At 43.0% G+C, this 23,931-nt stretch overlaps 2 protein-coding genes across 2 annotated transcripts in view; both read right to left on the minus strand.

Annotated features, from left to right (window-relative positions):
• Positions 1-3,755: 3,755 nt before the first annotated feature.
• Positions 3,756-19,799, minus strand: LOC110175766 (tripartite motif-containing protein 16-like protein). The gene is made up of 10 exons (XM_055151401.1): positions 19,764-19,799; positions 17,155-17,414; positions 14,320-14,381; positions 14,052-14,108; positions 11,327-11,521; positions 9,483-9,627; positions 6,942-6,983; positions 6,793-6,846; positions 5,451-5,689; positions 3,756-4,070 (listed from the first exon to the last, which is right to left on the minus strand). The coding sequence occupies exons 2-10, from the start codon at positions 17,411-17,413 to the stop codon at positions 3,756-3,758; spliced, it is 1,368 nt and encodes a 455-aa protein (XP_055007376.1). The 5' UTR covers position 17,414; positions 19,764-19,799.
• Positions 19,800-23,711: 3,912 nt separating this feature from the next.
• Positions 23,712-23,931, minus strand: part of LOC110169136 (sickle tail protein-like) — a 17,069-nt gene continuing 16,849 nt past the window's right edge. The window contains exon 11 of the mRNA XM_055151457.1: positions 23,712-23,931. This exon is cut by the window's right edge and continues 1,639 nt beyond it. The gene's annotated coding sequence lies outside the window, so the exon portion shown is untranslated.

The following is a 23,931-nucleotide window of genomic DNA, read 5'->3' on the forward strand; positions in this document are numbered from 1 at the left end:
TTACAGAGCCAATTTTTTTAAAATAATGTTTGCATTGTGTTGCCATGGTAGCTGCTGAACATTTTTCAATTGACACGCATGTAGGACGTCACTGCAAAGCCTCAATTCTCTCTTGATACTTGGTTTAAATTCATTTTGTGTTTTAAATATTTTTTGCTTCAGTTTCCAGATTAGCAATCACAGCCAAAAAAGATTTAAAATAATGTTTGCATCGTGTTGCTGTGGTCGCTGCTGAACATTTCTCTATAAACACATATGCAGGACATCACCGGAGTGATGTCACTGCAAAGCGACAGTTCTCTCTTCATACTTGGTTTAAATCCATTTTGTGCCTTTTCTTGAGTTTCCAGATTATTTAAAAACTTTTTTGGCTCTGTTTGGTAATGTTTGCATTGTGTTGCCGTGGTAGTTGCTGAACATTTTTCCATAAACACGCATATAAGACATCCCCGGCGTGACGTCACTGCAAAGCGTCACTTCTCTCTTGATACTTGTTTTAATCCACTTTGCTTTTTTGTTTTTATTGAGTTTCCACATTCGCAAACAGAGCCAAAAAAGTTTTAAAATAATGTTTGCGTCATGTCGCCATGGTAACTGCTGAACATTTCTTTATAGACACACTTGTAGGACGTCACTGCAAAGCGTCAGTTTTCTCTCGATACTTGGTTTAAATCCAGTTTGCGTTTTTTCTTGAGTTTTCAGATCAGCAAACAGAGCCGGAAAAGTTTTAAAATGTTTGTGCATTTTGCGCTGCGTGTGTGTTGCTGTGGTCGCTGCTAAACATTTCTCCATAGACACGCATGTAGGACCATCTTCGGCATGACATCACTGCAAAGTGTCACTTCTCTTTTCATAAATACACTTTGGATTTTTTCTTGAATTTCCAGATGAGTAAACATATATTTGCATTGTGTTGCCATGGTCGCTGCTGAACATTTCTCCATAGACACACATGTAGGACATCTCCAGCGTGACGTCACTGCAAAGCGAACAGTTTTCTCTTGATACTTGGTTTAAATCCATATTGTGTTTTTTTTTTTCTTTCTTGAGTTTACAGATTAGTAAACAGAGCCTTTTTTTTTTTTTTAAACATTTGCATTGTGTTGCTGTGGTATCTGCCGAACTTTTTTCCATAGACACGCATGTAGGACGTCACTGCAAAGCATAGGTTTTTTTCTTGATACCTGGTTTAAATCTATTTTGAGTTTTTTCTTCTTTATTGCGTTTCCAGATTTGCAAACGGAGCCTAAAAAGTTTTCAAAATAATGTTTGCATCGTGTCACCGTGGTAGCTGCTGAACATTTCTCCCCTAGACACGCATGTAGGACGTCACTGCAAAGCGTCCAGTTCTCTTTCGACACTTGATTAAAGTCCATTTTGCTTTTTTCTTGAGTTTCCACGTTCGCAAACGGAGCCGAAAAAGTATTAAAATAACGTTGGCGTCGCGTCGCGCCATGGCAACCGCTGAACATTCCACCCGTAGAGATACATGTGGGACACCCCCTGCCTGATGTTACTCCATAATATCAAGTAAACGATAAGAATGTGTAGTAATTATCGTGACAGGCCTAAAGTTTACGGTTTATTTTATTTAATTTATTTTTTTGGTGCGCAACAACGGTGTTTCCCATTTTTCACTTCAATCATTCCCAAGTTTGGAAAAAATGTGAAAACTGTGACGACTTTTAAGTTAAAATTGTGCCAAAACAGAGCAGTTGTGAAGGACCAAGTACGTAAAAACACTATTCCGAGACGGATTTTTGACGATAAAGACGGCAGCTAATGTTATTTTGTCAGACCAGACTGAAAACTCAAAAGTCTTAAAACTAAAAACTCAAAAAGTCTTAAGTCTTTTCTTCACGTGGGAGAGGTTCACAAAGTTACACAAACATGGATGAATAAACGTAGAGTAGAAATGTCTGCTAAACCAAACTGAAAAGCACTTCTGTTCAGAGACTCAAACTTGTTTATTTTCTTTTAACGTTAAGTTAGAAAACAGAAACTAAACGCTTCTCAAAATGCCTTATACAGTCAAGTTCTAGTTTTCTTTATCACGTTCATAATATTCTGTAACAAAAACAAACGACAGAAGAGTGTACAGCTTTTTTACATGAAATAAAAACTTTTGATTGAACGGCGGTGGAGTCAGAGGGTTTGGTTTGTGTGGAGGTCCGTAATCCTGGAAAATGTTTTCACAGTTTGTCTGGTCCAAAAATGAAAGACGAAGAAATGTAAACAATAATAAGTGGAGATGTTTTCGGTGTGACAGCGAGAGACGGAAAATTCCACAGAAGAAATGTGGATAAGACGCAGCAGAGGAGAGAGTGAAAGGAAAGAGGAGCGGAGGAGAAGGTCAGAGGAGCAAAGGATGCAGAGGAACAGGAGAGGGTCAGAAGAGAAGAAGGTCAGAGGAGGGGAGGAAAGGGTTAGATGGAGGAGAGAATGCAGAGAAGTTCAGAGGAGCAGAGAATGCAGAGGAACAGGAGAGGGTCAGGAGCAGAGGATGAGAGGACAGGGTCAGATGGAGCAGAAGACGAGAGGAGAAGGTCAGAGGAACAGGAGAGGGTCAGGAGTGGAGGATGAGAGGAGAAGGTCAGGAGCAGAGGACGAGAGTCATAAGAAGAGGACAAGAGGAAGTCAGAGAAGCAGAGGAGAGGAGCAGAAAACAAAAGGAGAAGGTCAGAGGAGCAGAGGAGGAGAAGAAGAGAGGGTCAGAGGAGCAGAGGATGAGAGGAGATGGTCAGAGGAGCAGAGGAGAAGGTCAGAGGAGGAGAAGAAGAGAGGGTCAGAGGAGCAGAGGAGAGGAGCAGAAGACAAAAGAAGAAGGTCAGAGGAGCAGAGGATGAGAGGAGAGGGCCAAATGAAGCAGAAGAGAAGGTCAGAGGAGGAGAGGGTCAGAGGAACAGAAGATGAGAGGAGCAGAGGACAAGAGGAGGTCAGAGGAGAGGAGGAGAAGGTCAGAGGTGCAAAGGAGGCAGAGGAGAGGGTCAAATGGAGCAGAACAGAAGGTCAGAGGAGAGAAGAGAGGGACAGAGGATGCAAAGAAAAGGAGCAGAGGATGAGAGGAGAAGGTCAGAGGAGAAAAGGAGAAGGTCAGAGGAGAAGGTCAGAGGAGCGAAGGAGAGGATTAGAGGAAGAGAAGGTCAGAGGAGAAGAGCACGACAGGAGAAGATCAGAGGAGCACAGGAGCAGGGGAGAAGGTCAGAAGAGGACGAGAGGAGGTCAGAGAAGCAGAGGAGAAGGTCAGAGGAGCAGAGGATGCAAAGGAGGAGAGGAGAAGAGGAGATGGTCAGAGGAACAGAAGAGGGTCAGGAGCAGAGGACGAGAGAGGGTCAGATGGAGTAGAGAATGCAGAGGAGAAGGTCAGAGGAGCAGAGGAGGAGAGAAGAAGAGATGATCAGAGGAACAGGAGAGGGTCAGGAGTGGAGGATGAAAGGAGAAGGTCAGAGGAACAGAAGAGAAGGTCAGAGGAGCAGAGGACAGAGAGACAGGGAGAAGAGGAACAGAGAAAGACGAGAAGGTCAGAGAAGCAGAAGAGAGCAGCAGGAGACGAGAGGAGAAGGTCAAAAGAGGACTGGAGCAGAAGACATAAGGAGAAGGTCAGAGGAGAAAAGGAGAAGGTCAGAGGATGCAGAGGAACAGGAGAGGGTCAGGAGCAGAGGACAAGATTAGGGGAGAAGAGGAACAGAAGACGAGAGGAGAGCGTCAGATGGAGCAGAGGAAGAAAGAGAGGAGAAGGTCAGAAGGTCAGAGGCTCAGCTGGGCTCTCGTTCCCTCGCCGCACAGAGGGTCACAGTGGAGTTGCTGCCCAGCCACACGGCCGCGTGCAGAGGCTGAGTGAAGCGGTTCTCCAGCCGGTGCAGCAGGTGGAGCCCTCGAGCCGCGACCGCGTAGAAGCAGAGCAGACCCGAGTCCAGGTCCGAGAACACCGCGACTCTCCTGGACCCGTGACCCGCGGAAACCACCACGTCCTGTTCTCGTCCGGCGTGACAGAACGTCCACGACGCCTCCGAGCATTTCAGACACCACGACTCGGAGTTGTGTCCCAGTCTGGAGGCGTTGGAGGAGCCCTGAAGAAGAAGAAGAAGAAACGACGTCAACGTTCTCTGGGGCTGTGACGTTAACTAAAGGCACTGCTCTGTCTGAAGCTCTGAGACTCAAGTTTTATTTTGAGCTTCCTCTTAAATAACCGAGACAACAGTTTTTCAGTTTGTCTCAATCCGTGTGTCATTGGTTTTTCAAAATAAAACCAAAAATAAGAAAATGAAAAAAACAACAGTTTTCTTCATTATTTGTCTCCAAAATGAAAAAACAGATAATGATTTGTTTTTTCAGTTTTTGATTTTGTGTATAAATGAAAAATGGAAAAAAACAGATAACGGTCTAAACCAGGACTGAATCAGGACTAAACCGGCCTCGGTCCCGGCCTCAGTCCTCAGTCCCGGCCTCAGTCCCGGCCTCAGTCCCGGCCTCAGTCCCGGCCCGGTCCCGGCCTCAATCCCGGTCTGGTCCCGGCCTCAATCCCGGCCTCAGTCCCGGCTTCAATCCCGGCCCGGTCCCGGCCTCAATCCCGGTCTGGTCCCGGCCTCAATCCCAGTCTAGTCCCGGTCTCAGTCCCGGCCTCAGTCCCGACCCGGTCCCGGCCTCAGTCCTGGCCTCAGTCCTGGTAGGAATCCCGGCCTCAGTCCCAGTCTCAGTCCCGGCCCTGGCCTGATCCCAGTCTGGTCCCGGTCTGGTCCTGGTCTCAGTCCCGGTGTGTTCCTGATTTGGTCCCGGTCTCAGTCCTGGTCTCAGTCCCGGCCTCAGTCCCGGCCTCAGTCCCGGTCTGGTCCCGGTCTCAGTTCCGGTCTCCCCAGGTGTGAGTCCCCGTCCCGATTCCCGTTTCCCGAGTTTTAGTCCTGATTCCCGAGTGTGAGTCTCAGTCCTGTTTCCTGAGTTTTAGTCCCAGTCCCGATTCCCGAGTTTGATTTCTGATTACTGATTCTTGAGTGTGAGTCCTGATTCCCGAGTGTGAGTCCCAGTCCCGATTCTCGAGTTTTAGTCCCGACTCCCGAGTGTGAGTCCCAGTCCCGAGTTTTAGTCCCGACTCCTGAGTATGATTCCTGATTCCTGAGTATGAGTATGATTCCTGATTCCTGTGTTTGAGTCTCTATTCCTGAGTGTAAGTCCCAGTCCCGATTTTCGAGTTTGAATCCCGATTCCTGAGTCCCAAATCTGTTTTTCGAGGTATTTTTGAGCCATAAAATCACCTGTAATTGAATAAATGTAAAATAGAGCTGTTTAATGTCACACTGCGGAACATTCCAGGCAGAGCAATGACGTCTCCATAGAAACAAGCAGGTGACAAATACCCAACCATAAAAGTTACACAGTGCAGCTTTAAGTCCAGCTGTTTAAATCTTGACACAAACACTGAACAAAAACAACGATAAAACATAAAACTTCTTCACCTTCCTCTGGACGCTGCTGTAGGCCACGCCCACCGCCGCCTGCGTCCCCGCCCACTCCGCCTCCCAGTAGCCCCGCCCCCTCACGCCCTCGTGCGACAGCGCCTGGGCCCAGCAGTCGAAGCGCTCGGGGTGGTCGGGGCGCGGCTCGGTCGGCCCGCCGCGGCCGATCACGCGGTTCCCCTCGGACACACGGAGGTCGCGGTGGGCAGAGAAGGGGTCAAAGGTCAGAGGGCAGAAGTCTGGAAACACAGAACATGAAAGTGACGTCGCGTTTTAAAGACGTGACCTCGACGAAAACAAACCTGGAGATGGGTTTCTCTCGTTCATTTGTTTTTCAAAATAAAACCAAAAATATGAAAACAAAAAAAACGACAACAATTTTCTTCATTATTTGTCTCCAAAACCAAAATGAAAAAACAGATGAAGATTCATTTTTTTCAGTTTTTGATTTTGTGTTTAAATGAAAAATGGAAAAAAACGGATAATGGACTAAACCAGGACTAAACCAGGACTGAACCAGGACTAAACCAGGACTAAACCAGGACTAAACCAGGACTAAACCAGGACTAAAACAGTCTCAGTCTTATTCTGCTCCTGGTCTCAGTCCCGGTCTCAGTCCCGGCCTCAGTCCCAATCTGGTCCCCGCCTGGTCCCGGCCTCAGTCCTGGTCTCCTCCTGGTCTCAGTCCCCGGCCTCAGTCCTGGTCTCCTCCTGGTCTCAGTCCCCGGCCTCAGTCCTGGCCTCAGTCCCTGGTCTCAGTCCTGGCCTCAGTCCCCGGCCTCAGTCCTGGTCTCAGTCCTGGTCTCCGTCCTGGTCTCAGTCCCTGGTCTCAGTCCTGATCTCAGTCCTGGTCTCAGTCCTGATCTGGTCTCGGCCTGGTCCCGGCCTCAGTCCCGGCCTCAGTCCCAATCTGGTCCCCGCCTAGTCCCGACCTCAGTCCTAGTCTGGTCCTGGTCTCAGTCCTGGCCTCAGTCCCCGGTCTTTTCCCGGTCTGGTCCCGGTCTCAGTCCTGGTCTCTGTTTTCAGTTTTTTCCATTTTTCATTTAAACACAAAATCAAAAACTGAAAAAACTAATTTTTATCTGTTTTTTCATTTTGGTTTTGGAGACAAATAATGAAGAAAATCATTATTTTTTCATTTTCTTATTTTTGGTTTTGTTTTAAAAACAAATGAATGAATGAAGGACACACAGATTCTTGTATCAATCGTTCATTTGTTTTTTCAGCTTTAAACTCTGTATATTCGAGGGAACAACTCACGATTATTAAAACAGTCAAACTAGTCACGATTTTTCTGATAAATTGTTAGTATTTGTATTTCTTTGTACAGTTTTTTACTCACACTGAAGGAGACTCTCTCTGCTGCCCAGGTCCACAAAAGTTACAGGTTTATGATCTGCCATTACAAAACAAAACAAAACAAAACAGATTTTAATAAGTGGTAAAAAGAAGAGGATTTTTTCATTGTGAAGTATTTTAAATGGACTTAACCTCTCGCCGGTGTCTCCTGCTGCAGTAAACTCACAGACGTCACTGGAAAAACAAGAAAGAAGATCAGATTAAAAGTCCTGTATGACACAAACTGGACTTTAATCTGATTGGAAAAGCTCTGATTTAACTCCTAAACGAGATAATCTATCGCTCTTATCGATCACAGACTCCTGGAAATGTGCTGCGTAAATCCATTTTGTGATTTTTCTTGAGTTTTCAGACGATCTTAAAACGTTTTTGACAGCGACATGCGCGTGACAGCTTATTTTGGGCTGAGAAAATGTCACAGTTTTTTTTTTTTTTTTGTTTTCATCTAGATCAGGGCTGTCCAAACTTTTTTCATCAAGGGCCACATATCTAAACACAGATGAAGCAGAGGCCGATCGAGGGCCGTAAACTGGTGCTCAAAACCGTGAATAATTAAAATATGTGCAGGTTTAACACATTAGAATGAGCCATCATCTTTATTCATGCATTGATCCTTAAAACCACACAGTAAACATTAAATATTCACTTTATCAAGGTAGATTTTCAAAAAACTTGCAGTAAAAAGTCAAATTTTAATTGACACATGGTAACTTGGGCCAATTCACCTGGAAGCCTGAGGGCCAAGAAAAATTTGTCTGAGGGCCGCATTTGGCCCACGGGCCATAGTTTGGACATGCCTGATCTAGATGTTTTTTTTAATTCTGAATTAATTGTTCTAAGTTAAACAGTTTGGAAGTTTGGAAATAATAATTCTGAATTGAGGTTTATATGGAAAAAAAACTTAAATTGGCTTTATTTAATTATATTTTCTTCATTATTTGTCTCCAAAACCAAAATAAAAAAAAAAAAAAAAACAGATAAAGATTTGTTTTTTCAGTTTTCAATTTTGTGTTTAAATGAAAAATGGAAAAAAAACTAATAACGACGTGACTTAAACTGCGATGCCGGACTGAACCAGGACTAAACTAGGACTAAACCAGGACTAAAACATGACTAAAACAGGTCTAAAACAGGTCTAAACCAAGTCTAAACCAGTCCTGATCTCAGTCCCAGTCTGGTACTGGTCCTGTTCTCAGTCATAAACCAGGACTAAGCCAGAACTGAACCAGAACTGAACCAGGACTAAACCAGGGGTGCTGGGATGGACCCAAAGGTGGGCCCATGTAGACTGTCGGGTGATCAGGAAACCGGGACTGAGACCAGTTTAGATCTGGTTTAGTCCTGGTTCAGACCTGTTTTAGACCTAGTTTAGTCCTGTTTTAGACCTGTTTTAGACCTGGTTTAGTCCTGGTTCAGTCCTGGTTTAGTCCTGGTTTAATCCTGGTTTAGTCCTATTTTAGTCCTGGTTTAGTCCTATTTTAGTCCTGGTTTAGTCCTGGTTTATTCCTATTTTAGTTCTGGTTTAGTCCTAGTTTAGACCTGTTTTAGTTCTGGTTTAGACCTGGTTTAGTCCTGTTTTAGACCTGTTTTAGACCTGTTTTAGACCTGTTTTAGTCCTGTTTTAGACCTGTTTTAGTCCTGTTTTAGTCCTGTTTTAGACCTGTTTTTAGTCCTGTTTTAGACCTGTTTTAGTCCTGTTTTAGAACCTGTTTTAGTCCTGTTTTAGTTTTAGACCTGTTTTAGTCCTGTTTTAGTCCTGTTTTAGACCTGTTTTAGTCCTGTTTTAGACCTGTTTAGACCTGTTTTAGACCTGTTTTAGTCCTGTTTTAGACCTGTTTTAGACCTGTTTTAGTCCTGTTTTAGACCTGTTTTAGTCCTGTTTTAGTCCTGTTTAGTTCCTGTTTTAACCTTTTTAGTTTTAGTCCTGTTTTAGTCCTGTTTTAGTCCTGTTTTAGACCCTGTTTTAGACCTGTTTTAGACCTGTTTTAGTCCTGTTTTAGACCTGTTTTTAGACCTGTTTTAGACCTGTTTTTAGTCCTGTTTTAGTCCTGTTTTTAGTCCTTTTTAGTCCTCATTTAGTCCTGTTTTAGTCCTTTTTAGTCCTGTTTTAGTCCTGTTTTAGACCTGTTTAGTCCTTTAGTCCTGTTTTAGACCTGTTTTAGTCCTGTTTAGTCCTGTTTTAGTCCTGTTTTCCTGTTTTAGTCTGTTTTAGTCCTGTTTTAGTCCTGTTTTTAGTCCTGTTTTAGACCTGTTTTAGTCCTGTTTTAGTCCTGTTTTAGACCTGTTTTAGACCTGTTTTAGTCCTGTTTTTAGTCCTGTTTTAGTCCTGTTTAGACCTGTTTTAGTCCTGTTTTAGTCCTGTTTTAGTCCTGTTTTAGTCCTGTTTTAGTCCTGTTTTAGTCCTGTTTTAGACCTGTTTTAGTCCTGTTTTAGTCCTGTTTTAGACCTGTTTTAGACCTGTTTTAGTCCTGTTTTAGTCCTGTTTTAGACCTGTTTTAGTCCTGTTTTAGTCCTGTTTTAGTCCTGTTTTAGTCCTGTTTTAGTCCTAGTTTAGTCTCTAACAAAATCTGGGAAAACTGAGAAAATGTCCCGCTTTTCTTCATCTAGACGTCACTGTTTTCTTTCTTTTTTCCTGTTGGTTTCGTGTGTTTCCGAGCGTGTTTGTTGTGGGACCTGCTCTGGTGACGGTGGGCAGCTCCTGGACATACACAGACTCCAGATGTTTCTTCAGGTCCACCAGAGCTTTCCTCACGGGGCCGAAGGAGACGCGAGGCTGGACCACGGGAGAAGAGCCCGACCGGCTCAAAGACTCGCCCGTCTAAAACAACAACACCAAGGAAACAGAAAGGAAAGATCTGTTTAGTGTCGTGGTGACGTGTGAAAAAGCCCGGGGCAGGTTGGATTGTTCGGTCCCGTTTGATACAATTTTGGCCGAGGAGCAATAAAAAAAAAAACAAAAAAAACAAAAAATCGATTTCTTCAGAACGAACACGAACTCACAGACGAGACTCAAAAATACAACATCACTTCACAGACAGAAGAAACATCGATCGAGACTAAAACAGGACTAAACCAGGTCTAAAACAGGACTAAACCAGGTCTAAAACAGGACTAAACCAGGACTAAAACAGGACTAAAACAGGTCTAAAACAGGACTAAAACAGGACTAAAACAGGACTAAACCAGGACTAAACCAGGTCTAAACCAGGACTAAAACAGGTCTAAAACAGGTCTAAAACAGGACTAAAACAGGACTAAACCAGGTCTAAAACAGGTCTAAAACAGGTCTAAAACAGGTCTAAACCAGGTCTAAAACAGGACTAAACCAGGTCTAAAACAGGACTAAACCAGGACTAAAACAGGTCTAAACCAGGACTAAACAGGACTAAAACAGGACTAAATCAGGACTAAAACAGGACTAAAACAGGAAACAAACAGGACTAAAACAGGACTAAACCAGGACTAAAACTAACACTAAACAGGACTAAAACAGGACTAAACAGGACTAAACAGGTCTAAAACAGGTCTAAAACAGGACTAAAACAGGAAACAGGTCTAAAACAGGACTAAAACAGGTCTAAAACAGGACTACTAAACCAGGACTAAAACAGGTCTAAAACAGGACTAAACCAGGACTAAAACAGGACTGAATCAGGACTAAACCAGGACTGAACCAAGACTGATCCCAGGATTAAAACAGAACTAAAAAAAGGACTGAACCAGAACTAAACCAGGTCTAAACCAGGACTAAAACAGGACTAAACCAGGTCTAAACCAGGACTAAAACAGGACTAAAACAGGACTAAAAAGGACTAAAACAGGACTAAACCAGGACTAAACCAGGACTAAAACAGGACTGAATCAAGACTGATCCAGGACTGAACCAGGACTAAAACAGGACTAAACCAGGTCTAAAAAAGGACTAAACCAGGACTAAAACAAAACTGAACCAGGACTAAAACAGGACTAAAAAAAGGACTAAACCAGGACTAAACCGGGACTAAAACAGGACTAAAACAGGTCTAAAACAGGACTGAACCGGGACTAAACCAGGACTAAAACAAACAGGGAGGGGCCCTGGATTAGCCCTGGTTTAGACCTGTTATAGTCCTGTTTTAGTCCTGGTTAAGTCCTGTTTTAGTCCTGGTTTAGTCCTGGTTAAGTCCTGGTTTAGTCCTGGTTTAGTCTTGGTTTAGTCCTGGTTAAGTCCTGGAATCAGTCCTGATTTAGTCCTGGTTTAGTCCTGGATTAGTCCTGGTTCAGTCCTGGGATCAGTCCTGTTTTAGTCCTGGTTTAGGTCAGATGGTTCCAGGTCAGATCTGTGGAGAGGCGACGCCGCTCACAGTCAGAATGTTTAGGTATTTTTGAGCTTTAAAACCACCTGTAAACTCCATAAGTCTTTTTACATCAACACCAAAAAAAAACACTCACTTCTCTCGACTAAATGACTCAAGAACAAAGCTGAAGAACAAAACCTGAGGTGAAATAAAGTCTCTCTCGTGGCTCGTGTTTCTTGCCTGCAGCTCGGAGCCGCTCCTCTTCAGCGTCTGGACCTCGCGCTCCAGACGCCGACGGTGATTTTCAGCTCGAGTCAGTTCAGATTTCTCCTGAGCCCGGATCATCTCCTCCAGCTCCTCGCAGCTCCTCCTCACGAAGACCTGCAGCTCGGAGAAGATCCCTCTGCAGTCCTCCACCGCCGTGTCTGCCAACCGCTGACCAGTAGAAAAACATTTATCAAGAGAGTGGAAGAGAGTCTGAACGAGTCAATTTTAAGATGAATCACCGTATTTGTCGGACACTTTTTTCAGGTTTGGGTGTTTCCGGCGACTTATATGTTAAATGTCCCATCTGATGCAAAATAACTCTTTTCACATTGTATCTTCTGCACATAAACAAGCACAATTTGGGTTTTGGAACATCCATGACACAATATTTCTGAAATCTTACTGATTTCTTGGAGACAGTCACAGACCAGGAACTATGAAAGTCCGACTATTGCTCCTCCCCCGCCCGTCCTGAGAAAGCACAGGCTCCGCCCTCCAAACGTGACGTAGGCGACGAGTGAGCCGCCCTTCCTCCGCCATCTCAGGGAGGGAGGGGGAGACAGGCGTGCACCCTGATAGCGGCAGGAATAAACTTTTATTCATCATGGAGATACAGCGCGTTCAGCCGCATGTGTTGGACCCGGAATCGGACGAGGACTTTGAGGAGCACGAAGCTCAAGCACCGCGTCCACATCAGCTGAACATTACTGATTGGTAAAGGATTAATAAACACTAGTAGATAAACTTATTATATCGTGTTCACTGCAGTCGGGGCGGAGGCGGGTGTGAAGCATTTTCTGTTACATCAAAAGTGTCGTAGGTGTATCTGCCGCGTCATCGTTGTAGCAGCTTTAGTTCGTCGTCACGTGGGAGGGTGGCAGAAATACGCTGCAATTTATGAAAAAAAAACACCGAATCGATCTAAAAAACACTTTGGCAACAAAACACAAGGCCCACACATCACTCTTAGAAGGTAGAAAGCTCTGAAAAGTTGATTTTGCATGAGATGGGCGCTTTAAAATGTTTGAGTGAAGCGGTGAGAGGTTCTAGTCTTGTGTGTGAGTATCTGCTGCTCCTGTTCCTCCTGTACCACTGTCACTTGGCTCTACTGCGCATGTCTCCTGCAGAAAGAGCCTCTGTTCTGTCTGTATCATGTCAGTCGATCGCAACATTACTTCTGCACCACTGAACAATTTAACATTTAAACAAACTTATAAAGACAAAGACTGAGAAGACTGAACACAAATGCCCCCAAAAACAAAATCAGATTCTGCAGATTACAAACTGCAAGAAGTGAAATCTGCAGCTGAAAACGATAATCGAGCAGCAGAAAGAAAGTTTGGAGTGAGAGAGAAACTTGTGACACCGGGAGGATGCACCATGAAACTTTCCTGAAGTCACTGGATGGATGGACAAAGTCTGGACTTCAGTGACACTGAAACCATCCTGTCGGGATTCAGAAATAAATGTTTTTTTCTTCTTCATTACTCATTTTTGGCAGGTGCATCTTATAGCCAGAAAAATACGGTGCTTGACTCAATTACCATATTTTTCGGAGTATGAGTCGCGCCAGGATCATCTCTACTGTGTAGTGACCGAAAGGACGAGATCGCCGATACAAGCGCTCGAAATGAGTTTCCTCCACAGGGCGTCTGGGTGCTCCCTTAGAGATAGAGTGAAGAACTCAGTCACACGGGAGGAGCTCGGAGTAGAGCCGCTGCTCCTCTACGTCGAGAGGAGCCAGTTGAGGCTCGGTCATCTGTTCCGGATGCTTCCTGGACGTCTCCCTCAGGAGGTGTTCTGGGCATGTCCCACCAGGAGGAGGCCCCGGGGAAGACCCAGGACACACTGGAGGGACTATGTCTCTGTACTGGTCTGGGAACATCTCGGGGTCCCCCCGGAGGAGCTGGAGGAAGTGTCTGGGGTGAAGGAAGTCTGGGAGTCCCTGCTTAGACTGCTGCCCCCGCGACCCGGCCCTGGATAAGTGGAAGAAAACGGATGGATGGAGTCACACCAGCCAAAAAATGTGTAATGAAGAAGAAAAAACATATAAGTCGCACTTTTTGGGGGAAATTCATTTTATAAAATCAGAGACAAGGAACTGACATTTCTTTTGTAAAGTCAAGTCCATCTCACTCCAAATCACTAAATCCATTCAATTCTTCATCCTCGGTGTCACTTCTGAACAACTCGGCCTCGACCTCCGGAGGTAAACAGAGCAACGCTTCCTCTTCTGTGTCGCTGTCGTCAGACTCAGCATCAGTTCCATTTTTTCTGAATCCTGACAGGATGGTTTCTGTGTCACTGAAGTCCAGACTTTGTCCATCCATCCAGTGACTTCAGGAAAGTTTCGTGGTGCATCCTCCCGGTGTCACAAGTTTCTCTCTCACTCCAAACTTTCTTTCTGCTGCTCGATTATCGTTTTCAGCTGCAGATTTCACGACTTGCAGCAGGACAGAGGCTCTTTCTGCAGGAGACATGCGCAGTAGAGCCAAGTGACAGTGGTACAGGAGGAACAGGAGCAGCAGATACTCACACACAAGACTAGAACCTCTCACCGCTTCACTCAAACATTTTAATATAGAAGTCACAGGAAACACACAAACCATGAAAAAAAGTACGGTAATCAAAACTTTGTCTAAAACTTACAGCCCATTCAATCCCAAATTTTGTTATTGATAAAACAAATTCTACTCACAGGGAAATCCTTCATCACATGACAGAGTTTGTTGAGCTCTGCTTCCCTCTGGGCGATCTGTTTATTCAGATTTTTAAGCAAAAACACACAAAAGATGTTATCAGTTAAAATTCAGAATCAGGTTGTCGACTGAATCGCAGAAACAAAAAACAACATTTCTGGGTTTTGAATATTTCTTTCAAATGCAGGAGATAAAATGAGTGATTAGTGAGGTTTTGAAGTACGCGGGTCAAACGATCATGTTTCTAAATGTGTTTTCGTGACTCACATGTCCACGGTGCTTCTCAGGTGCAGCGGCAGATCCATGCTGGAGACTCACGGCCCTCAGATCTGTCACAAAAAAAACGCTCACTAACTCCACGGCGAAAAAACACAAGTGAGAACACGATAACGACGAAGAAACAGGAGACTTTTAATGAAAAACTATGCACCTGTTAAGCTGCTGAGGTTAAAATAAGTCCGTTGTGTCCCGTCTGCGTCTAATTACTAATCATCATTTCATTGTCCGAGGGGTAGGAAGTGTGTGTTTGCATGCTAGTTGCTGTAAGGAGTTAAATAATGGCACCACGTTCTGGAATTTACTGTTTAAAAATATATTACCGTATTTTCTGCACTATTAGTCGCTCTGGATTATAAGGCGCACTGTCATTAAATGGTCTATTTTTAAACTTTTTTCACAAATAAACCGTGTGGGACTTTAAATGAAACACAACAGTGTGATGTGTGAGTGGTTTTGTTTGTTTGTTCGTTCACGGTGACTCTGGGCTTTGTTCAGTTGTGGCGTGTAGGGAGGTGCTGTCTGGATTGTCGACGTGTTCACAGTGACTCAGTTGTTCAGTCGTGTCTAGAAGCGGCACGTCGCACTCGAATCCATGTGTCATTCGTTCATTCGTTTTTCAAAATAAAACCAAAAATAAGAAAATGAAAAAACAACAGTTTTTTTCATTATTTGTCTCCAAAACCAAAATATAAAAAAAAACAGATAATGATTTGTTTTTTCAGTTTTCGATTTTGTGTTTAAATGAAAAATTGAAAAAACGGATAACGACCGTTTCCTGTTTACGTGACGTCTGTGACTGCGACGCCGGACTGAACCAGGACTGATCCAGGTCTGGGACCAAACAGGGACCAGACTGAGACCAGATCAGGACTGAGACCGAGACTAGACCGAGACTAGACTGGGACCAGACCGGGACTAGACCGGGACCAGGCCAGAACCAGACCGGGACCAGACTGAGACTGAGATCAAGACTGAGACCAGACCAGGACCAGAGCGGGACCAGACTGGGACCAGACCAGGACCAGACCGGGACCAGACTGAGACCAGAGCAGGACTGAGACCGAGACCAGACCAGGACCAGACCGGGACCAGACTGGGACCAGATCGGGACTGAGACCGAGACCAGACCAGGACCAGACCGGGACCAGACTGAGACTGAGACCAAGACTGAGACCAGACCGGGACCAGAGCGGGACTGAGACCAGACCAGGACCAGACCAGGACCAGACCGAGACTGAGATCAGGACTGAGACCAGACCGGAAACAGACCGGTACCAGAGTGGTACTGAGACCGAGACCAGGCCGGGACCAGACTGGAGGCTCAGAGCCCACAGCAGGGCTGGAGCTTGAAGCTGAGGCTCGGACCCTGCGGAGGCTCAAAGTCAAAGCTCGGAGTCCACCCTGGTCCCGCTCTGGTCCCGGTCCTGGATCAGTCCTGGTTCAGTCCGTATGCGGTGCAAAAGTCCGACATCGCAGTCACGGAAGTCACGTAAACGGGAAACGGCCGTTATCCGTTTTTTCAATTCTTCATTTAAACACAAAATCAAAAACTGAAAAAATGAATCATTATCTGTTTTTTAATTTTGGTTTTGGAGACAAATAATGAAGAAAACTGTTGTTTTTTGGTTTTCTTATTTTTGGTTTTATATTGAAAAACCAATGAATGAATGATACACGGACTTGTGAAGTTAACAGAAACACTGCTCTGTTAGAAACTCTGTTACTCAAATCCCTGACCCTTCACCTGAGCTTTGTTTTTGTCTTAAAAACAAACATTCTGTCTATAGTTGGTTTCACATGACGTCACAGAGATACTTTTGTCAAATCAGACAGAGGACAGGAAGTGAAACGCTGAGGCTCTTTGTCCGAGAAAATCCCTTTGTTTTGTGTAGTTTACGGCTGTGCCATTTGGTCTAACTGAGAGAAGGAAAAGCGTTTTTTTTTTTTAAAGTACCAAAAATAGTCATTCACAAAGGTCAGAAACAGGAAAAGCTCACACAACAATCTGTAAAAAGTGGATTTTAAGTCTGCAAATGCTCGTGTCTGCAGTGAGCACTTTGTCAAACGTATGTTAGAAAACTAAACTGGAAAAAACAACATCTAGGTAAATTAAAAAGACTTAAATTATGAACATTTTGCTTTATTTGAGTCGATTCAACCTCACAAGTAAAATGATCCACCAATGGAATAAATTTGTTTTTCAAAATTCAAGCAATATTCGATTTTGTTTCTTATTTTAAGTGCAAAAAGTTGTTGTTTTTCTTATTTTAAGATGTATTTTCATATTTTAAGTACAGAAAGTCTTGTTCCACTGGCAGATCATTTTACTTGACAAGTCAAATTTACTCAAAATCATGATGAAACTTTCTTAATTCAAGTCATCTTAACTTGCTTAGATTTTGTTTTTTGTGGCTGTGCAGCATTAGGTCGTTAAATGTCCATTTAAAGAAGTGTAATACTGATAATCAGGTTGTGGACCCATCCGCTGATTTAAAAAAAAGTTATATGCTTCCAAACTTTTATACTCCTTCATTTGTTGTCTGGTGTAGTGTGATGTCTGGAGAACGAGGTAGTTCGTGATCTCCACAGCCTCGATTGTCGTGAAAATGTTTGAATTTGGTCGAAAATTCACTCATTTTCATAAGATCTGGGTCACGTCCAACAACATATTTGTCAACTAACTGCACAAACCTTTGCCTTGTTACTGGCTCTAAATCCTCACAAATTCTCGTGTCATTGTAATGACGTGACTGAAACCCAACTAGAGGTGCCTGTAGAACACCCCCAGAGAAGCAGTAGTTTCCCGGGTGTCCTCGGTCGTACCTCGCACCAGCTCCTGCAGGAGGGGGTTGGTGCCCAGTGCGGGTGTGGGGTTGAAGGTGGCTCTGCACTGGGGACAGCTGCTGCTCTGGCCCCTGCTGCTGCTGCTGCTGCTGCTGCTGCTGCTGCCTCCAGAGCTCCAGAGCGGCGAGAGGCAGGATCTGCAGAAGCTGTGACCGCACGGGACGGTGACCGGGTCGGACAGAAGCTGCAGGCAGAGCGGGCAGACGAACCGGGACGGGTCCAGAGACACGGACGACATTCTGCTGAGAGGAAAGAGTTTAGGAGTGGACATTATAACATCATTTAGAACAAAACAGATGAAACAAAAACCCACAACAGATTAGAGCTGCTCGATTATGGAAAAAATCATTATCACGATTATTTTACTGTTTATTTTGTACGATCATAAACGATAAACTTTGTGCCTATTTCATTACTATTATTAGTTTGTATGACCGTAAATTAAAACAAAAATTCTTAAATTTTTCATTCTCATTACTGTTTATTTTAAACAATCATAAACAATAAACTTTGTGCCTACGATAACATTATTATTAGTTTGTACGACCATAAACGAAAATATGTTTCTGCATGTATGAATATGTGTGTTATGCATGTATGTGTATAAACATTTATATTGAGTATATGTATGTATGTATGTATGTATGTATGTATGTATGTATGTATGCAAGCATGTATGTATGTATGCAAGCATGTATGTATGTATGTATGTATGTATGCAAGCATGTATGTATGTATGTATAAGCATGTATGTATGTATGTAAGCATGTATGTATGTATGCAAGCATGTATGTATGTATGTATGTATGTATGTATGTATGCAAGCATGTATGTATGTATGCATGTTTGTATGCATGTATGTAAGCATGTATGTATGTATGTAAGCATGTATGTATGTATGTATGCATGTATGTAAGCATGTATGTATGTATGTAAGCATGTATGTATGTATGCATGTATGTATGTATGTAAGCATGTATGTATGTATGTATGTATGTATGCATGTATGTATGCATGTTTGTATGTATGTATGTATGTATGCATGTATGTAAGCATGTATGTATGTATGTATGTATGTATGCATGTTGTATGTATGTATGTATGTATGTATGCATGTATGTATGTAAGCATGTATGTATGTAAGCATGTATGTATGTAAGCATGTATGTATGTATGTATGCATGTTTGTATGTATGCATGTATGTAAGCATGTATGTATGTATGCATGTATGTAAGCATGTATGTATGTATGCATGTATGTAAGCATGTATGTATGCATGTTTGTATGCATGTATGTAAGCATGTATGTATGTATGTATGTATGCATGTTTGTATGCATGTATGTATGTATGTATGTATGTATGTAAGCATGTATGTATGTAAGCATGTATGTATGTATGTATGCATGTATGTATGCATGTTTGTATGTATGTATGCATGTTTGTATGTATGTATGCATGTATGTAAGCATGTATGTATGTAAGCATGTATGTATGTATGCATGTATGTAAGCATGTATGTATGCATGTTTGTATGTATGTATGTAAGCATGTATGTATGTATGTATGTAAGCATGTATGTATGTATGTATGTATGCATGTATGTATGTATGTATGTATGTAAGCATGTATGTAAGCATGTATGTAAGCATGTATGTATGTATGCATGTATGTAAGCATGTATGTATGCATGTTTGTATGTATGTATGTATGTATGCATGTATGTTTGTATGTATGTATGTAAGCATGTATGTATGTATGTGTGGATATGTTTTTGTTTATATGTGTGTATATTTTTGCATAATGACAGGTAAACACTCCAAAGGTGACATTTAAAAAAATAAAAAATAAATAAAAAAAAGTGTGAACCACGTGACTATGTAAAACAATTGGAGTAGGACTTTATACGTTTTTTAAACTTCATCCTCCTCCTTTTGAGCACCAGGTCCCAAATATGTTCATGTACATATCATTATTTTTGTTATTGTTTTTGGATTTTGTTGTACCTGGCTCAAATAAACAAACAAATAAATGAAACGAAGTGAATGAAATATTTTGGTCAATATTGAAATCACGATTATTCAAATTATTATTATTATTTTTTTGTTACACGCTTCACAAAGCTTTAATATTGGAAAACCATCACAACAAAAGTACAAGTATTCAGATAGAAAAGTAAAATAAGAAATGAGAAAAGTTAAAGTAATAAGGACTTAAATAAAACTATGAGTTGGGAGATAAAATGTGGGACTTTTCCTTTTGTTTGGAAAGTGTGAAATCTGAGACGGTAGAGCGGAATGACCCACATGTTTTCTGCCACACTGTGGAACATTTTAGCCAAAGGAACAACATTTCCATGGAAACAAGTACGAGGAAGTCAAAAAGTAAGATCAGGTTTGTGGAGATGCAAGCCCCGTAGGAAATGTTACGCTTTTTTGCAGCACATAAACGCTTCTACTTCACTTAAATCCGCTTTTGTCTTTCTTCTTTTTCAGTTTGGGGCTTAAATTTCCGTCTTTAAATCATTTCCAAACCTCATTTTCCGTGTGGAGAGTCGCTGTAAACATTTAACACGCGTTTTAAACTTACTGTGACAAAGTACAAATCTGCAGGAAGCGTCGGTGTGCAGGACGAAAACATAAACACTCTGCTGTTCGTCTGCGGCGCTGCTCAACGCTGTGGCGCCCCCCCGCGACCGGACCTGGAACTACAACTGTAAAATCTTACGAACTGTACATTATTATTATTATTATTATTATTATTATTATTATTATCTACTGCGTAAATACACGGATGTAGATTTCTTTAAGGAGCACACCGCAAGATTTTATTAAATTTTTTTATAATAACGTTTTAACAGACCAATGTGGCATCGTGTCATTTATGGTAAAAATGTACAAACTTTACAAAGTTTTTCCCACTGAGCCACACGAGAAACAGAAAATACTGTGGAGGACCGGAGTTCTGTCGAAACGAGCTCCCGTAGCCTAAATTGACAGTTACATCTATCGAGTCGTAGTCAGACTGGTGCCACCTAGTGCCTCCGCTCTAGGTCCTGAACCAGGACTAAACCAGAACTAAACCAGGACTAAACCAGGACTAAACCAGGTCTAAACCAGGACTAAAACAAGATTAAACCAGGACTAAACCAGGACAAAACCAGGACTAAACCAGGTCTAAACCGGGACTAAAACAAGATTAAACCAGGACTTAACCAAGACTAAATCAGAACTGAACCAGGAGTAAACTGGGACTGAACCAGGTCTAAACCTGGACTAAACCAGGTCTAAACCAAGACTAAACCAAGACTAAATCAGAACTGAACCAGGTCTAAACCAGGTCTAAACCAGGACTGAACCTGGATTAAACCAGGACTAAACCAAGACTAAACCAAGACTAAATCAGAACTGAACCAGGACTAAACCAGGACTAAACCAGGTCTAAACCTGGACTAAACCTGGACTAAACCAGGATTGAACCAGGACTAAACCAGGACTAAACCAGGTCTAAACCTCGACTAAACCTGGACTAAACCAGGACTGAACCAGGACTAAACTAGGACTAAACCAGGACTAAACCAGGATTGAACCAGGACTAAACCAGGACTGAACCAGGACTAAACTAGGACTAAACCAAGACTTAACCAGGACTAAACCAGGACTGAACCAGGTCTAAACCGGGACTAAACCAGGACTGAACCAGGACTAAACCAGGTCTAAACCAGGACTGAACCAGGACTAAACCAGGTCTAAACCGGGACTGAACCAGGTCTAAACCAGGACTGAACCAGGACTAAACCAGGTCTAAACCGGGACTGAACCAGGTCTAAACCAGGACTGAACCAGGACTAAACCAGGTCTAAACCAGGACTAAACCAGGACTAAACCAGGTCTAAACCAGGACTAAACCAGGTCTAAACCAGGACTGAACCGGGAGTCGAGTCAGGACCAGAGCTGTGGGAGGAGGAGTCGAGTCGGGACCAGAGCTGTGGGAGGAGGAGTCGAGTCGGGACCAGAGCTGAGGCGCCGCTCCGGTTCGACTGGTTCTGTTTGTGTTGATCCAGGGTTTAGTGAAGCGAGAGCCGTTAGAGACGTGACCTCATGTTTTGACTCCGCTCAGGTCGAGACAAGCAGCTCGGGTCCGACCTTTACCCCGCGCGCTCCGACTCTCCGCTCGCACATGTTGTTACAGACTCAATAATCCATTTTTATTTATCGTTTTGATTCAACAACGGTTTATTCAAGTGCATTTTTGTCAACAAGTCCTCGCTGTGAGTCAGACACATCAGGATATTTTTACGTGAACAAGTCTGTTTTATTTAGTCCTGTTGTTTTTGTTTGTTACGACGGAGGATAAAAAACATTAAAGTTATAATATTACGAGAATAAAGTCGTAATAAAATCAAAGTGAAAGTGAAAAATGCAGCAGAAGAAGAACCTTGTTTTTCAATGTAAAACCAAAAATAAGAAACAAACAACAATTTTCTTCATTATTTGTGCCTGAACCAGGACTAAACCAGGACTAAACCAGGACTAAACCAGGACTAAACCAGGACTAAACCAGAACTAAACCAGGACTAAACCAGACTAAAACCAGGATTAAACCAGGAACTAAACCAGGACTGAACCAGGACTAAACCAGGACTTAAACCAGGACTAAAACCAGGACTAAACCAGACTAAACCAGAACTAAACCAGGACTAAACCAGGACTAAACCAGGACTAAAACCAGGACTAAACCAGAACTAAACCAGGACTAAACCAGGACTAAACCAGGTCTAAAACCAGAATTAAACAAGGACTAAACCAGGACTAAACCAGGATTAAACCAGGACTAAACCAGGACTAAACCAGAACTAAACCAGGACTAAACCAGGACTAAACCAGGACTAAACCAGGACTAAACCAGGTCTAAAACCAGGATTAAACCAGGACTAAACCAGGACTAAACCAGGACTAAACCAGGTCTAAACCAGGACTAAACCAGAACTAAACCAGGACTAAACCAGGACTAAACCAGAACTAAACCAGGACTAAACCAGGACTAAACCAGGACTAAACCAGAATTAAACCAGGACTAAACAAGGACTAAACCAGGACTAAACCAGGACTAAACGAGGTCCGGGACCAGACTGGGACTGAGACCAGGACTTAGACTGGGACCAGACAAGGACTGAGTTTGGGACCAAGACTGAGACCGGGATCTGACCAGAACTGAGACCAGGATTGAGACCGGGAACAGGACCAGGACAGAGACTGGGACTGAGATCTGGTCCCGGTATCACAGTCTGGTCCTGGTCTGGTCCCGGCCTTAGTTCTGGTCTCAGTCCTGGTCGTGGTCTGGGTCTGGTCCCGTTTCAGTCCTGGTCTCAGTTCTGGCCTCAGTTCTGGTCTGATTCAGGTCTCAGTATTGGTCCTGGACTCAGTGCTTGTCTGGTCCCGGTCTAAGTCCTGGTCTCAGTCCCGGTCTGGTCCCGGACCTGGTTTAGTCCTGGTTTAAGTCACGGAAATGGGAAATGGCGTTTCCATGACTTTAAAATGTGATGCGGGACTAATGCGCCGCATACAGACTGAACCAGGACTGAATCGGGACTAAACCAGGACTAAACCATTTTTAGTCCTGGTCCTGTACCTGGTCTCAATCCTGGTCTCAGTTCTTGTCTCAGTCTTGGTCCCTGACTCAGTCCTTGTCTGGTCCCGGTCTAAGTCCTGGTCTCAGTCCCGGTCTGGTCTCGGACTTCGTTTAGTCCTGGTTTAGTCCTGGTTTCAGTCCTGGTTTAGTCCTGGTTCAGTCCTGGTTTAGTCCTGGCTCAGTCCTGGTTCAGTCCCCCGGTTTAGTCCTGGTTCAGTCCTGGTTCAGTCCTGGTTCAGTCCTGGTTTAGTCCTGGTTTAGTCCTGGTTCAGTCCGGAGGCGCAAATAATGAAGAAAATTGTTGTTTGTTTCTTATTTTTGGTTTTATATTGAAAAACAAGGTTCTTCTTCTGCCGCATTTTTCACTTTGACTTTGATTTTATTACGACTTTATTCTCATGATATTATAACTTTATTTTAACTTCGACTTTATTCTCGTAAAATTACGACTTTATTCCTGAAAAATTATCACTTTATTCTCATAATATTACGACTTTATTCTCGTAGCACCAGCATCTTTTTTTTTTATCTGACCCTTATATTCCGTCGTAATCTTTGAAAGGATGTAGCTGCATTTTTATTCCATGTTCATTATATTAGTTGAAAATGGTCTCAAAATGTAAAAATTATCGTTTATCGCAATAAATTCTCGGTCAATTAATCGTCCGGCAAAATCTGTTATCGTTGTTTCGCTCGCTTCACTCAAAATAAACAAATCTGACCGGACGATCGTGTTCGGTTTTTCCCTCCGTATCAAACCGAGACGTGATTCTGGATCCGTGCGAGCGGGTCCGCCTCCCCGCAGACACGATCCGTAACTTCTCCGACCTTAACATCGAACGTGACGCCGCGGAACATTCCAGAAAAGCAAAAAAGAACAAACAAAAGCTTGAACACGGACCATGTGTTATTCTTGTATTCTTGTTATTTGACAGAGTTACAGCAGATTTGCATAGACGTTTCATCGGGTCAAATACACAAACACATTTGCATTTTATTACACGTTTGAGGAAAGATTATAGACTTAATTTGGTTAAAAATATACTGATTTGTACCACAGATGTAAACATAAACATAAAGGTGCACTGTGTAACTTTTCGTTTGGGGTCCGTCACCTTTTTTAAAC

Source organism: Boleophthalmus pectinirostris, unplaced genomic scaffold (assembly GCF_026225935.1).
Source record: "Boleophthalmus pectinirostris isolate CB_2022bp ecotype Guang Dong unplaced genomic scaffold, ASM2622593v1 HiC_scaffold_16, whole genome shotgun sequence".
Taxonomy (NCBI): domain Eukaryota; kingdom Metazoa; phylum Chordata; class Actinopteri; order Gobiiformes; family Gobiidae; genus Boleophthalmus; species Boleophthalmus pectinirostris.

Coding starts and splice junctions, on each gene's coding strand:
- LOC110175766 (XM_055151401.1), bottom strand. CDS start 17,413: ATGTCGTCCGTGTCTCTGGACCCGTCCCGGTTCGTCTGCCCGCTCTGC. Junction 14,382..17,154: donor CCTGCAGGAGCTGGTGCGAG/GTACGACCGAGG, acceptor TTTTTGTGACAG/ATCTGAGGGCCGTGAGTCTC. Junction 14,109..14,319: donor CTGAGAAGCACCGTGGACAT/GTGAGTCACGAA, acceptor CTGAATAAACAG/ATCGCCCAGAGGGAAGCAGA.